The sequence below is a fragment of the Lichenostomus cassidix genome, chromosome 2, assembly GCF_008360975.1.
Source record: "Lichenostomus cassidix isolate B80296 chromosome 2, HeHo_3.0, whole genome shotgun sequence".
Taxonomy (NCBI): Eukaryota; Metazoa; Chordata; class Aves; order Passeriformes; family Meliphagidae; genus Lichenostomus; species Lichenostomus cassidix.
In genome coordinates, this window is record NC_139482.1 from 147,296,102 (window position 1) to 147,309,965 (window position 13,864).

Genomic DNA, 13,864 nt, shown 5'->3' on the forward strand with positions numbered 1-13,864 from the left:
CCCTGACACAACTTCAGGCCGTTTGCTGCCTTTCATGTGAATGCCTCTCCCTCCCTTCAGCTGACAGGGAACAGACACTGACACAGCAGCCACTCTGTGGAGCCACATGGTTCACCACCTCTGAGCTCTTCTAGGAAGAGAAAGTTTGAGTGAAGCTGAAATTTCATTTCCAGGGTCAAACACATTGTTTCAGAGACAGAATACAGCATCAAGAGATGTGCGTTATTGTCAGTAAAAATACACAAGAACACAATCAAGAACTACAGACAGAAGAGACTGGCAGAGGTGTAAATAACAAGTATTTATTCAGTTGAAGTTACACAACTTATGTTTCTCCAGGGCATTCATATTTGGGACCAACATCTGCTCTCAGCAATGGCCATTTAAATTAGGAATAATTTATTGCAACCACTGGTTCGTATCAGATTTACAATGAACTGTTCAGCTCATCATGTTCAAAATAATTGCTGGGTGTTTCAGAGAAATAAAAAGAAGTTTTCAGTACCAGGAAAGGAGAGCAGATAAGACAAGTATCATCCTTCTTTCAGGCACTACAAGGACCAATCCTGACAGCAGCCCCGGTGACTTTAAGCAACTTTCCTTCAACCGTTCTCCAAAGTTCACTAACACTTCAATATCTTCCTTCTGGAAAAGTTAAAAATGATTCTCAGAAAGAACTTCTTGTGTTTCATCTCCCTCACCAAGACAAGTAGAAGTGTGAGAAAATTGGGGAAGATATCATAAATGCCAAAAGCAACTAAGCATCCACATTGACAAGGGACAGAGTAGTCTACTCTATAATGAAGAGATAGAACTTTAAGGGTCAGCTCACACATAAGAACTTAAATTTATGTGCACATATGGCAGATTTATAATGGCATATTGGATACCTGGAAAATATGCAGCTCGCTTTTGTTCTAATAAAACCTGTTCCCATTCCAACAGCTTCAGCAGGCTGTGGATCAGGATCCTTTATAAATAAAAGGCACAGGAATGTTGTATCCCAGTACAGGCTTCACAGAACAAGACCCTATCTTCTCAGAGAACATCAAAAGTCAATTAGAGGATAATCCCTTAACTGAGTAAACTGAAGCATCCTGACTGCAACAGCATCTACTTCACAGTATTTTTATTTCAAATGCAATGTGGTCCTTACAAAGCCTTAGCTGTATTCCTAGAATCTGCAGATTATCTGCTGGGAACACTGAATAAAACCCAATTTGTATTTTGCTGCAAGAGTTTTGTGCAACATAGTACAGACACAGATGTCAAAGCCAAGCTTTTATGGAGATGAACTGGTTAAGTGCCTGCTCTCCTTGGATCTTATTTTTCTGTGTATTGCCTATCCAGTGACAGAGAAATCAGCCTCATGGCACAATCTGGTCAGCAGAGCTCCACCAACACAGAAAAACAGGCCCAACTCAGCTGCTGGACCCTCTTTCCATGGTGTCTCTGGCCCAGAGCCACTGTGCCAGGCTAAGGAACAGTTTTGTTACCAAAAGTGACTGGAACCTGACACAGCAGTAAATCATTGCAAGTAAATCTCCCGCTGGGCTCAGATTTTGATCAGGTCAAGACTGAAAACTTGCACTTTCAAGGCTGAGTACAGAGCCACAGCTCAAGCACAAACAATGGTAACATTGCCACAAAACAGGTTTTTAGAGATAATAGCCTGCATACACTGGAAATACAGCTACCAAGCTACAGCTACAGTTCCCTCAGGTTAGGAATACATTTAGGATGAACAGTCATTTGCAAGCATGCAATGAATGGAGTTTTGAGCACTGTCTTTCCTATGGAAAACACCAGTCACCTCTAAAAGTACACCTGGGTGTGGTGCAGAGAGCCAGAACTGAGCAGGAAGGGCCAGGACAGGCATTCAGCGGGGACCCACGTTTGGATAAATTGTAAAGAAACAAAGAAACTGCAAAGAGGTTGTGCATGTAGATTTAAATCATGTAGAGCTAACTGGAGTGTCCCTGCCACATCTTGGTGTTTCCACCCCCAAAAGCATACCACCACCAAATTTAACTATGTGTTTAAAAGACTGAGATAGGTTTTAAACATATGGTCCATGAAATAATGTATTAATCATACAGCTAAGACAGCTCCCTGCTTTACATGGGGTAAAAACATGTCTCACTATACAAAAACATTACTCTGAAAAACAGGCTAAATTATCAGTACATTCAACAGCTACTTTTACAGTTAGGAATTCCATGGCCTTAATTGCCTAATAATTAAACTTATAAAAAAATTAATGAAAACAAAAAAAGGAAAAAACCAGACACATTTAAGAAGCAGTATATTAGTATGAAAAATCTGATGACAAGAGTTTGCAGAAACTCATGAGAAGTTATATTAATGATCATCTGATTAATTCTGGTGAATCTTTAGGTGTCTGCAAATGTTTCAAGTGACTGTGACTGTATAAAACAGAACTGTGAAATCCGAAATTCACATGCAAGCCTTAGGCAGCCCAAAAGTTGGCTTATTTATTCTCTCAAGGACAAAACTCTTTTGCTCTTCCTCACCCTCTCTCCTTTCTAGTTCATAGATCTGCCAAACCAAAGGCAGTGACTTTACCAGGAGCAAGGGGCACTGGGCTCAGGGGAGGGAGACAATAACTGCAGGCACATTTGCTATTCTTACTTTCAGCATCACACTAAAAAGCACCACTACTGCCATTTACTACCAAAGACACCAAATACTCGGCAAACAAATGGAAAAGAACAAGCCAGTGAACAAATCTAAGAGAGATCTACACCCCAAGGGAAACAATCCATGGGTCCAGCACAAACCAGCAGGAATTTCATACAGATCCACAAATCTTACTGAAAAATGATGAAACAGGATTATTCAAATTGTATTTAAGACCTTCAAACACATGGCTAAATTCAGCCCTCAAGAGCCTTTCAAAGCACTGATATCAATGGAGTATATTGAAGTACAATGCATATATAAGCAGTTTGAAAGGCTGTCTGGAAACAGAGGAAAACTTCAGCACAGTTATAATCTCTCTCCCTCTGAAATTAGCTAAAGCAGCTGTCCAAATGACTATCAGCCAATTCAGAAAGTGTTCAGCTGTTCCTCCAAAGTAGAGCCTGTGGCCTGGGGTTGGACAGAAACAAGCTGGGGTCAAGCAGAGGATGTGCCAAGCACTGCTGTGTGCTCTGGTTAATCAAGTAGCTCACACGACATTTACAGCTGAGTTGGGGCCACAGGCTCCAGAGCACGGATGTGGACACTGGGAAGGCAGAGCCAGGACAGGGGCAGCTCCCTGATGCAGTTGTCTTCGTGGAATTTGATATTCAGGTAGAAATCACCCGTGTAGAGGAAGAGAAGTGCTCCAAAGTACACAGAGTCTTTGGTTGGCTTTACCTGGCAAAGAGAATGTGAAAATCAGTGTAAATAAACCATCAAAGAAGCAAATTAATTGAAGTTTGCAATTCATTAGCTCCTTCCAGTGGTCTCAGAGTACTCCAGATTCACATCTTAATAATACTTTCATAGAAAAAGGAGTAAAGGTCTTGTCCCTGTTCTAGTAAAACTGCTGCATTAAAAAATAAATCCTGTTATTCACTCATGCAGTAAATCTGTGGCACAACTCAAAATAGAATATGAACCTTCAGGAGTCAAAAATTCCAAAACAGAATTTGTTTAAGGTAGAGATCACCCTAAATCTCTTCTTAAACTGCATTTGCCAACATCTCAATTAAAGTTCCAAATCATGTCTCTGAATTAATGTTAAATACATGGTTAAACAACATTTAACAGATTAGCAATAACTAAGTTCATTCTCACTTATTACTGAGACACAATTTGACTGCAAATTCTAATCAGGAATCTTTAATATTCACTATCATTGTGATAATGAAGTTTAGCAAGAAACTTCCCAGAAACAGTAGCCATCCTGAATTAACTTGTCCAAATTAAATACAGAGTTCACACTGTTTCTACATTTATGTATCTTCCTTCATCACAAACCCATCTACAGTCCATATCTTCACAACAAATAATATATCTCAGTCCATCATTTCAGCAAGACACTTCAGTAATTTCTAACTTTAACACTCCCACAACTGTTCAGCATGTGATAACGTTTGAATTAGTATCTGCTTCCACAAGATGTTAAATCCAGTTTCAGGATGCCTAGAACTGAGTTAAAGTTGCAGCAAATGCAAATCAACACAAAGCCATTCCACGGGACGGAATTTTTCAAAAAGACTGTGAAAAGGCAATTTCATCCCAGTAGAAATGTCCCAATTAAGGATCCCTGATCTCCTCAGTATTGGTCTTCCCACAGCCAAGACCATCTGACAGTTCTTTTCTTCTCTCTGCACTGTGGAGCCATCAAGCCCTGTGCCCATGTATTTCCCTTTCCCTTGAACACTCACTGGCAATGAGCCTTTCTTTGGTCTTCTCCAAACACCTCAGTGTCCACCAGGTTACAGAGTCCAGCACTGATTCCAAACTGAGAGCCTGACACTCCACTGGTCAGCCAGGCTGAGATCCAACCCCAACCACAGCAGAAACTCTGGCTTTGCACCCAGAAGCTCTGACCTGTCCTGGTGTGGTTCAGGAGGGAGTGATGTCCCCTCTGCAAGGGGACACCTCCACCTGGAACAGCAAAGGGATGAGGCCAAGGCTCTGAGACAGGAGTGTTCCACACTTTAAAAAAAATTGTCTTATGGTAAACTGGGACATGAACAATGGGGTTGGAACTGGGAAAGTACCTATGGACACCCTTTGATGAAGGATAACTCGTCACTGCATGGGAAGACCAGAAAAAGGGTGATGGGAAGGCCATGGTGGGAACGGGGGAAGGCAAATGACTAAGAAGATTTCAGGGGTGTAGGGAACTCAAGAATATGCCAGAGAGCTGAAAACTGCCAGCCAGCACCTTCCATGCGGCAGGTTCTCTGTAGCTTTCAGAAGTGGAGGGAATGAGCTGTTTGTTTCCATTTTCTCTAGCTCTAGACTTTTTTTTTTTTATTTTCACTGCCAGATTCTTTAGCCAGTAGACATGTATCCTGTTTAGCTCCCTGGGCTATCAGGCTGCTTTGTTGAATCTCCCTAAACTGGAGCAAGTCCAGAGAGAGAGCATGAAGTTCCTAAAGGTTCTGGAGCATCTCCCCTCTGAAGACAGGCTGAGAAAGTTGGGGCTGTTCAGCCTGGAGAAGAGAAGGTTGAGTGGAGACCTCACAGCACATTTCAGTACCTGAAGGGGCTTCAGGGAAGCTGGAAAAGACTCTTCATCAGGATCTGTGGTGATAGGACAAAGAGCATGGGGGTCAAACTGAGAGAGCGGAAATTTAGATTAGATATATAGAAAAAATTCTTGACTGTGAGGGTGCTGAGGCCCTGGCACAAGTTGCCAAGAGAAGCTGTGGCTGCCCCATCCCTGGAAGTGTTCAAGGACAGGTTAGATGGGGCTCTGAGCAACCTGGTGTGGTGGAAGGTGTCCCTGACCGTGGCAGGGGGGTTGGAATGAGATGAGCTTTAAATTCCCTTCCAACCCAAACCATTCCATGCTCCTATGATTCCAAATCACAGCTCCTGCACAGGGCCCTGGCTGTTCACCAGCAGCCACATCCTCAGAGCTGGAGAGCCCAGGCTCCCTTTGGTTTGGGCACTGAGCACTTCTGCTGACCTACAGCAAACTCATCAGCATCGTGTCATCCACGTGAATGATCAGAGCAGCCACAGCTGTTCCCCTGACCCTGTCCTTGGTATCTCCCCTCCTCGCTGGTACAAGTTCTTGCCCTCTGGCACTGCGTCTGGACATGCAGAACAACATCAAACCATGTCCCCTCTTGCTTCCTTCCCCTTCTCCCAGGGCTGCCTGGCTGATTTCTGCCTCACTGGACTTGCATGCAGAGGAGGACAGCAGCAGGCATGAATGACAGCAGTAGGTGCAGACAAACAGCAAATGAAGCCTCCTCAGGACCCTTAGCTTTTTCAAGGGTCCATTTTCCATTTCCCAGTCCATTTTTCCTTATCTCACTACACCATGAAGGAGTATCTGTAACAGCCCACATCACAGCCCTTGATGAGCAGCAAAGTGGCTTCAGGCTCCTTCCTGACATCACATTCATGGTTTGGGCTCTGCTGTTGTGGGCAGAATCTCTGTTGTGGGCAGAATCTGGTCCAGTATCTCAACTTTTGTTTATAAAAAAGAGAAACTGCTTCTCTTTCATCTCACTCAGCCATTAACTTTGGTTTTTTAACCAGCATCTGTCTGACTTTTGGCCAAACTCAGAGCATAACTACCATCACTGTATCAACACTTGTGGTTTGGAGAAGAAACAGGGAAGTAAAAGGAGCTTGAAACCTTCTCCCTGCTGAGGTGCAGGTGGCTCTGCAGAAGTTACAAGTTGTTTCCTTCAAAACAGGAACCAGCTTTGGAAAGCAAGGCTGCCTCTCCAGTGGGGCTGCCTACAAACATTCCCAAAAGAGCAGACATTGAGCAGCAGCAGTCAGGTCAGTAGAGAGTCACATCCACATGACTAATTTGGAGGTTAAACCACCTACATTTAGGTGTCTCTCTGCACATGAGGTCTCCAAGCTCCTACTAAAGAAGGAAGATACCTAGTGAATGCAGACAGTGCAGCAAACACAGAATGGTCTCTCTGGGCAGCCCTACAGAGCCAGAACAGAGTTACCTAAACAAAGGCAATGGAATGGCCTAAGGCACTGAGATGTCTGCACAGGACAGGGAAGATGCCCAGGATTTGTGTTGTCCTTCAGTCCAGCAGCTCTGGTAGTGTCACTGCCCAGATCTGTATGTTGTGCCAGCCTGGGATGCTGTTGAATCATTCATCAGGATGCTGACATTCCTGAGTCAAGGCAGAGTTAAAACAGGTTTTACTAAAATCCCACAGAACCATGGAAACCAAAGATGGGAAAACTGTACCCCAGAAAACAATGGCTGAAAATCAAGGAAAAAATGTCCACATTACTCCTTTGTTCCACCAAGACAGAAGAAAAATTAAGTTTCTAGCTGCATCCTAATCCTTCCCTGATTTAGGCTACCATGTGGGACTGCGATTGCTTAGAACTAATTACTACTTATTTATACTGCTGTAGTACTTAGGGAGCTCAGTCGGAGATTAGGGCTGGTGCCAACTCCTGCTCACTGCCCCAAAGAGTTTACAGTATGAATAAAGCAGTGCCAAGAAAAATAATTTGTTCCAGATGGGCCACAGAGGACCTGCCAGAAGTAAGCAAATGTTCACCATGGCTTCTGAGCTGATTCAAAATGACCATCTACTAATGAATTTCTCCTCATCTCCCACTACCCATCGCTTGAGTTTGTGCATGGTAAAAAATCCTGCTGGAGAATAAGAAATGGCACAAGCAGGGACAACAAGGGAGGATGAATTGCTGCAAGTTACAGAAGTCTCCACAGAAGACAATATTTTTGGTTTTAATTTGGCAGAAAGCAACTCTGTGTGATCAACTAATTGGTCAACAAAAAACATTGGTAAGAACTAAAATCTTTTAATAATACAGTGAAAGATAAACTTTATGTTGGGAAGCAAGATAAAAAAATAAATCAATGCACTGTATTTTAATGGGTACGTTCCATCATGTTAACTCATATTTCAAAATCACCCACCGAACAAAAACTGTAAAATATTTAAATCATAATGGAGAAAGTCACTTTTTTCTGTCAAATACAGACAGAGAAAAGTAAGGCTAGCCAAATTAGAAGTTGTGCTTAAAAATAAAGATTTTACTTAATTTAAAATGCATGGAAATAGCTCAATACCCTTTAAAATTTTCCAGAAAAGACTTTGCTTTTTGAAGCAGCATATCTCAGCAGAGATTTTGTGACACAAACCCAGGCTGCTGCATTGAACTGAGGTAAAAGCACAAAGAGGTGAATAAGCATCATTACATTACTTCCAAGATAGATCTTTTAACCTGGACTTCAAGCCACAAAAAAGAGAAATACAAAATTGTGTGACTTTTACCCTTTCAATGATTTATATTCACACTGCGAAGAAGCATGTGCATCCTGAAAATTCCTGTATATATCCTGTCTTCCAGGCAGCAGCAGAAACTGCTTTGAAACTTTTTAGTCTGGAATCAAAAATAACTGAATTTTTGAGCATAAGACTTAATATGAAACAAACATTTAGGAAGACAGAGGGATCTGTTGGGTTTTTTGGTACCAATAATGAAGTTTCTGCATGACAACAGAGAATTTTCAGGGTGTGAGAAGTGTCTGCCCTTGCTGTAACACCTGATGCTCCCACTCGCTCTTGACCACGCACCAGTGATGCTCCAAACCATCCTTGGCTCTCCATCCTTCCTCCCACCCAGCCCAGCCCTGCAATAAATCATGTCAGCACCTCTGTGCCAGTGGCAGTGTCAAGTCAGCCCAATTAACTTCAACTGCTGACCAATGCAGTTTTTGCTAAACTGGACAACTTAAAAACAAGTGTTTGCAGCATCTCTGGGTCTGCTGGGGGAGAGGGGAGCACCTTTCACAAGCAGCTGAGAAAGGGCAGAACCTCAAGCCTCCTCCATTACAGAAGAAAAATAATCAAGTCCCCATGACCTCAGGTTAAAAAAATTATTTTTAAACACTTCCACACAGCAGCACAGAGTTGAAAACCAACAGGGAATCTGGTCCAGTATCTCAACTTCTGTTTAGAAAAAAGAGAAAATCTGGTTCTCTTTCATCTCACCCAACCATGAACATCTTTGTTTTTTTTAACCAGCATCTGTCTGACTTTTGGCCAAACTCAGAGCATAACCACAATTCTGAGCATGGTGGTTCTTCCCTGAAGCATCAAATATACAAACCAGGACTTCCCCCTTGCCCCCCAGACAGGTGGAACTTTCTGAAACCTATCTGCTATTACTAAATTAGTTATTATGAGGGAAGAAAGGGCCTTTGACAGCATTAGATGCACTGAAGGATTTTCTTCCATGCTCAGGGCTCTGTGCCCCAAAGAAACATGACCAAGCATTTTCCCTAGGATCCTGTGTAGCACCAACACCACACACTGAAATGCAACACTTCTTGTATGAGAGTCTACATTTTCTTCATTTCACCTTTTTAAATGGAAAGGAGGACGAGCAGCAGCAAACAATTCTATTTTTAACTTCCTGGGGATTGTGTTTACAGGAGAAATGTCAAAATACTGAGAAAGGGGCAAAAGCAGGGACCATAACATATGAGAAGGCTGCCTGGGCAGGCACCAGAGATGTGACCTCCTGACTCCCTGCCCCGTAGGAGACTCAATCAGAAGGTAAGAATACATCACACTGACATCTCCCTTTTCCCTCATTAGCCTGGAGGGTCAGGCCCTTTGGCAGCTGGGCATCCAAACACCACCACTCTGATTAAAAACTCCACATTGTCAGAAACAGAGTCAAGGAAAGCCATCTCTGGATGATTTCTGTTGACATATTTCAATTATTCAGCTATAAGAATGCAGTTAGCCCCCATTAAAATTCAAGTTGATGGTACATTTCATGCTCATTAGCTTTCAGAAATATTTTCTTCTGTGATGCGTAATTGTAAAATACACATGGTGATTATCCCTGTGGTTAACCTTTAATTTCTTTCTAACTAAAGTTCGCTTATATATTTAATTTTGACAGGTACATTTTATTGCCAATCCGAAGAACTGACCTAAGCAAAGTTCCTAAGCACTATCCTAAACATTCACCCCCTTCTTCATGTTTATTTCATGAGTTACCAGAAATGCTGTTCATTCCACTCTGCAGCATTGTCTGCAAGTTTTCATTCCAGGCATTTTGTTGTTGCATTTTTGGGAAGGAAGGATGTGGGAGAGAGTAGCATTATCTATATTTTCAGTGTCTTGCCTTAGAAGAAAAAGGCTTCTAGACCTGAATTTTCTAAAGAATTTGAGAGGAAAATCATAATCTCAATTGTTTTTAAAAAGGGGCTCTTTTTTTCTTTTGCCTCATTTTAAGCATATCTTTATGGTTTTATAACAGTATGCTAAGCATCCAGGAAATGAACCAGCTCATCAGACTGGCCATTAATGTTGAGCATTTTCTTTTTTCAGTCTGTTGCATTTCCTCAGGACCTGACTAAAACTGATTTGCTGAGTTCCTTGGCTCAGCCTGGGGAATATTTCTTATGGACTAAAGTAAAAAAGAAAAGTTATTTAAAATCTATTACTGCAGGCTGCAGTGGGTGACTCAAGGGACTGGCAATATGGTATTGAACATTCAATCTAGGGTTACCCACTCACATTCTGTCACATCTGGAGTGACCAGAAGTTGCTGCCTCTGATAATTCAGTAGTGGTTTACACGATAGGAAATTGCAGCCTTAAATCAATTCAGGGAGATGTTTCTAGATGAACCTAGCAGCACTGTTTGCAATAGCTGCCATAATTATGGGGCTTTCCAAAACCTGCTCTGCCTTAAAATGCACAATAGAGTAATGAAGCCCCTGAAATGAAAGCAAATGCACATCATTCAAAATCCTGATACATGAGCTAAAGCAACTCACAGAATCGATGTAGAAGGTGTTGGAGCCCACAAAGGTGATGGCATCCTGCAGGTCATAGTTGTGCACCCCGTTCTGGTAGTCCTGGTAGGGCATCATGGTGAGAGCAAAGGGCCCCACGCTGTGCTTGCTGCGGTTGGTCAGCTTCACCTGCAAGGGGACAGGGTCTCCAACCTGGCAGGTCACCACAATGTCACAGTCACACACCTTGCCATCAACCAGGATGTCTGCAAATCAAAGGAAACAAGTCCTCATTAGGTTGGGCAGCTGTTTCAGAAAGTTCATTAATCTTGACAGGAGACTCAACAAGAAAAAGGTAACCTCAACGAAACCAAGAGAGTGGGATGGTTAATTTTGGGAAAGAAAACCCAATGCTGTGCTGTTGTTTAGGACACCTACTTGAAAAAAACTAGTTCATGAGGGCCTGATATCTGTCCACAGCTGTTAAAAGAGCTATGAAAAAAAACCCAATTATGGTCTACACACAGGCACCAAAAGATATTTTTTCAACTTCCTCCCTTGAAGGCCAAAGCCACAGACAATTTCTCATGGTTCTGCAAATCAACAGCATCAGGTGAAGGGAAATGCAAACAGGAACCATCAGTACAAGAGCAGCTAGAGAGATGCAGGGCTGGAGGCTCATGTTCACGTGTTAGAGTCAGAATAAATCCTTCTGTATGGAGGAAAGCTTTTGGAGCACGACAGACACTGGCAGAATTTGCAATGTAACACATACATGAAAGTCCAGATTATGAGGAAAAAAGGGATTTTAAAATTATACTTGAGTACTACAAGCTTGTTCACTCTTTGCACTTTAAATCATTCTTGGATTTCTATTTTTAACTTTCTACTTTTCTTTCCCTTACTGGGACAGCAGAAAATATAAAGCCTCTAAATTGGCTACTGCTGGGACAATGACAGCCAGAGTAATGTGTCCATTAACCTTGCCCATTTGCTTATACAGAACCAAAATGTTTCATTACCAACACACTATGAAATTGCCAGTCCAATTCCCTGCTCTGAAAGGATTCCCAGTTGAGCAGTATTACTGTATTTTTCAGAGCAGGGTTATCTCCAATGCACTATTAATACAGGAACATTTCTATTTCACTATGGGTTCATGTTCAGAGATAAGAGAAAGCCCTGGGCACATGTAAGAAAGCATCCTTTGTGTGAATACCTATCCCCACAATCTCATATGCCCGTGAGGCATTTCCATCACTCCAGCTCCTCCTCGGTTGCTTGCCTTTTGACATACATCATATTATTCCTCTGCATTGGATTTACATTAGTAATATTCCCTCTTCAAGGAAAGACACTATTTTTATGCTTCAGGAGTTTTCACAGAAAAAAAAAATTACACCAAAGTGATTTTTTGTAACTTAGTTTTGTTTTGTTGCCTTAGACAAAAAGTACAAAATGATGCATGTTCTTGTGATGCCCTTTAGCCTGGCAAACTGAACAAGCCTCAAAGCAGCCACTGGAAAAAAATAAACAAAAGCTATTGCCAAAGAAGAAATAAGTTCAGAAAGGAACATTTATTCCAGAGGTCAGGTCAGCAAAGCTGAGATGCCCAGATGAAAACCCCTCCTTGACCAAAGCTGCCCAAATGCAGCAGCAAGTATATACAAGCAGACACAAGAGGTATGGCAAAAAGAGCACAAAAAATCCCTTCAGTGTTCAAGCTGAAGCTATTCAAAACCAGTGTCAGTGCCCCAGCTGGAACAGCCCCTATTCCAAAACTTTCCTTTTTTTTTTTTTTTTTTTTTTTTTACAATTAGAGCACTGATGAGGTGTGCTGTGTCCAGTTCTGTGCTCCTCAATACAAGAGACATGGACACACTGGAGAGACTCCAGTGCAGGGTCAGGAAGAGGATTAAGGGACTGGAGAAGCATCTCTCCCATGAGGACAGGATGTGAGAACTGTTCAGCCTGTTCAGCCTGGAGAAGACTCCAGGGGATCCCAACTATGTAGATGAACGCCTGGAGGGAAGCTGCAAAGAGGACAGAGCCATTTTCACTGGTGCCTGGTGACAGGATCAGAAGCAATGTGCCCACACTGAAACACAGGAGCTTCCCTCTGAACATCAGGAAATGCTTTTTTCACTGTGAAGATGACCCAGTGCTGGCACAGGTTGCCCAGGGATGTTGTGGAGTCTCCATCCTTGGAGAAACTCAAAAGCCATCTGGCCATGGTCCTTGCAAGTGGCTTGAGGTGGCCCTGCTTGGACAGGGGAAGGATCCCATAGTCTCCAGAGCTCCTTGCCAATCTCTGTGATTCTCTGAAAGGAAGTGATAATCACCACTGCATTTTAGGGTAGGGCTAGAAAACCTTTTTAGCATTGGATTTCTTTTGCAACAGAGCACTCTAATGCCATGGGCTCTCCTGCCCAACATGATCAAATTGCTTCTTGCAGTATTGCCCTAAGATCATGGAGGTGAAGCAGTGGTTATATTGGTATCCCATCATCAGGGATTAACTGACTTGAAACTTTCAAAACACAAAGAATGTGTATCTGTGGAGAACCTTTATGCTTCCCAGCCTCCTGACACAGAGCTGAAGTCCAGTTGCTCCCTTCAAAAGCAATGCATTTATATCAATTCATTACTTTATGTGAGTTTATGTTTTCCAGCTTCTTCTGCAAGGTGACTCCTTTCACTAACTAAAAAGAAAAAAAAAACCCCACATTTATTCCTGCTTCCTCCATGCAGTGGGTTTTCCAGCTGCACAGAGGGTTAGATCCCCAGGCCAGCACAAACCTTTGGAAATACTCCCTAAGCTTAGTGGATGAATCTATATTTTCAAGCTGCTCATCAGCTTGCCTTTTAGCTTCAATGGTCTGCTGTAGGAATTGTAAATGAACCCTTTGCCCTCCATCTCTACCTTGGTATCTAATAATAGCTCAGAGCATTTATTTCTAATATCTTCATGAGAAAATAGAAAATCCAAACAAAAGGGAAGCAATTAAGTCTGGCTCAACCAGATTAATTTTCTTTCGCATTCCCAAAAAAAAAAAAAATTCAATTCATTGAGATTGATTTAAAAGTGTGTGTGTGTGCACAGGTTTGTGTACATATTGAGAGATAATTTCCTTCCTTCCCAGAACACACTTCCCTCCTGCAGTACCAGAGCCAAGGATCTCAATGAGATGTCAGATGAGAAAGCACACATGGCTGGCGTGCAAAATACTATGGAAAGGAGTGTTTAAAAACAGCCCCCTTTCATCAGAGAGAACAGCTTGGTTTGACAGGCAGCTTTACTCCCTTCCTGACACAGAAAACATCTCACGGACCATACGGATTTGCTTTAATATTTTCATCCCTGAGCAGAGGAAAAGCCATGTGCACAGGGTCCCATTTCTGC

The 13,864-nt window shown here is 42.3% G+C and overlaps 1 protein-coding gene across 4 annotated transcripts in view; it reads right to left on the reverse strand.

The window, feature by feature from the left end:
- Positions 1-281: 281 nt before the first annotated feature.
- The window catches only part of TRAPPC9 (trafficking protein particle complex subunit 9), a 442,295-nt gene continuing 428,712 nt past the window's right edge, over positions 282-13,864 (reverse strand). For all 4 annotated transcript variants that reach the window (XM_085053644.1, XM_085053643.1, XM_085053645.1 and 1 more), the window contains 2 exons: positions 10,504-10,727; positions 282-3,381 (listed from right to left, as the gene is read on the reverse strand). In XM_085053644.1, coding sequence (XP_084909770.1) covers positions 3,202-3,381; positions 10,504-10,727 — 404 coding nt within the window. In that variant the 3' untranslated portion in view covers positions 282-3,201. The remainder of the gene's footprint in view (positions 3,382-10,503; positions 10,728-13,864) is intronic.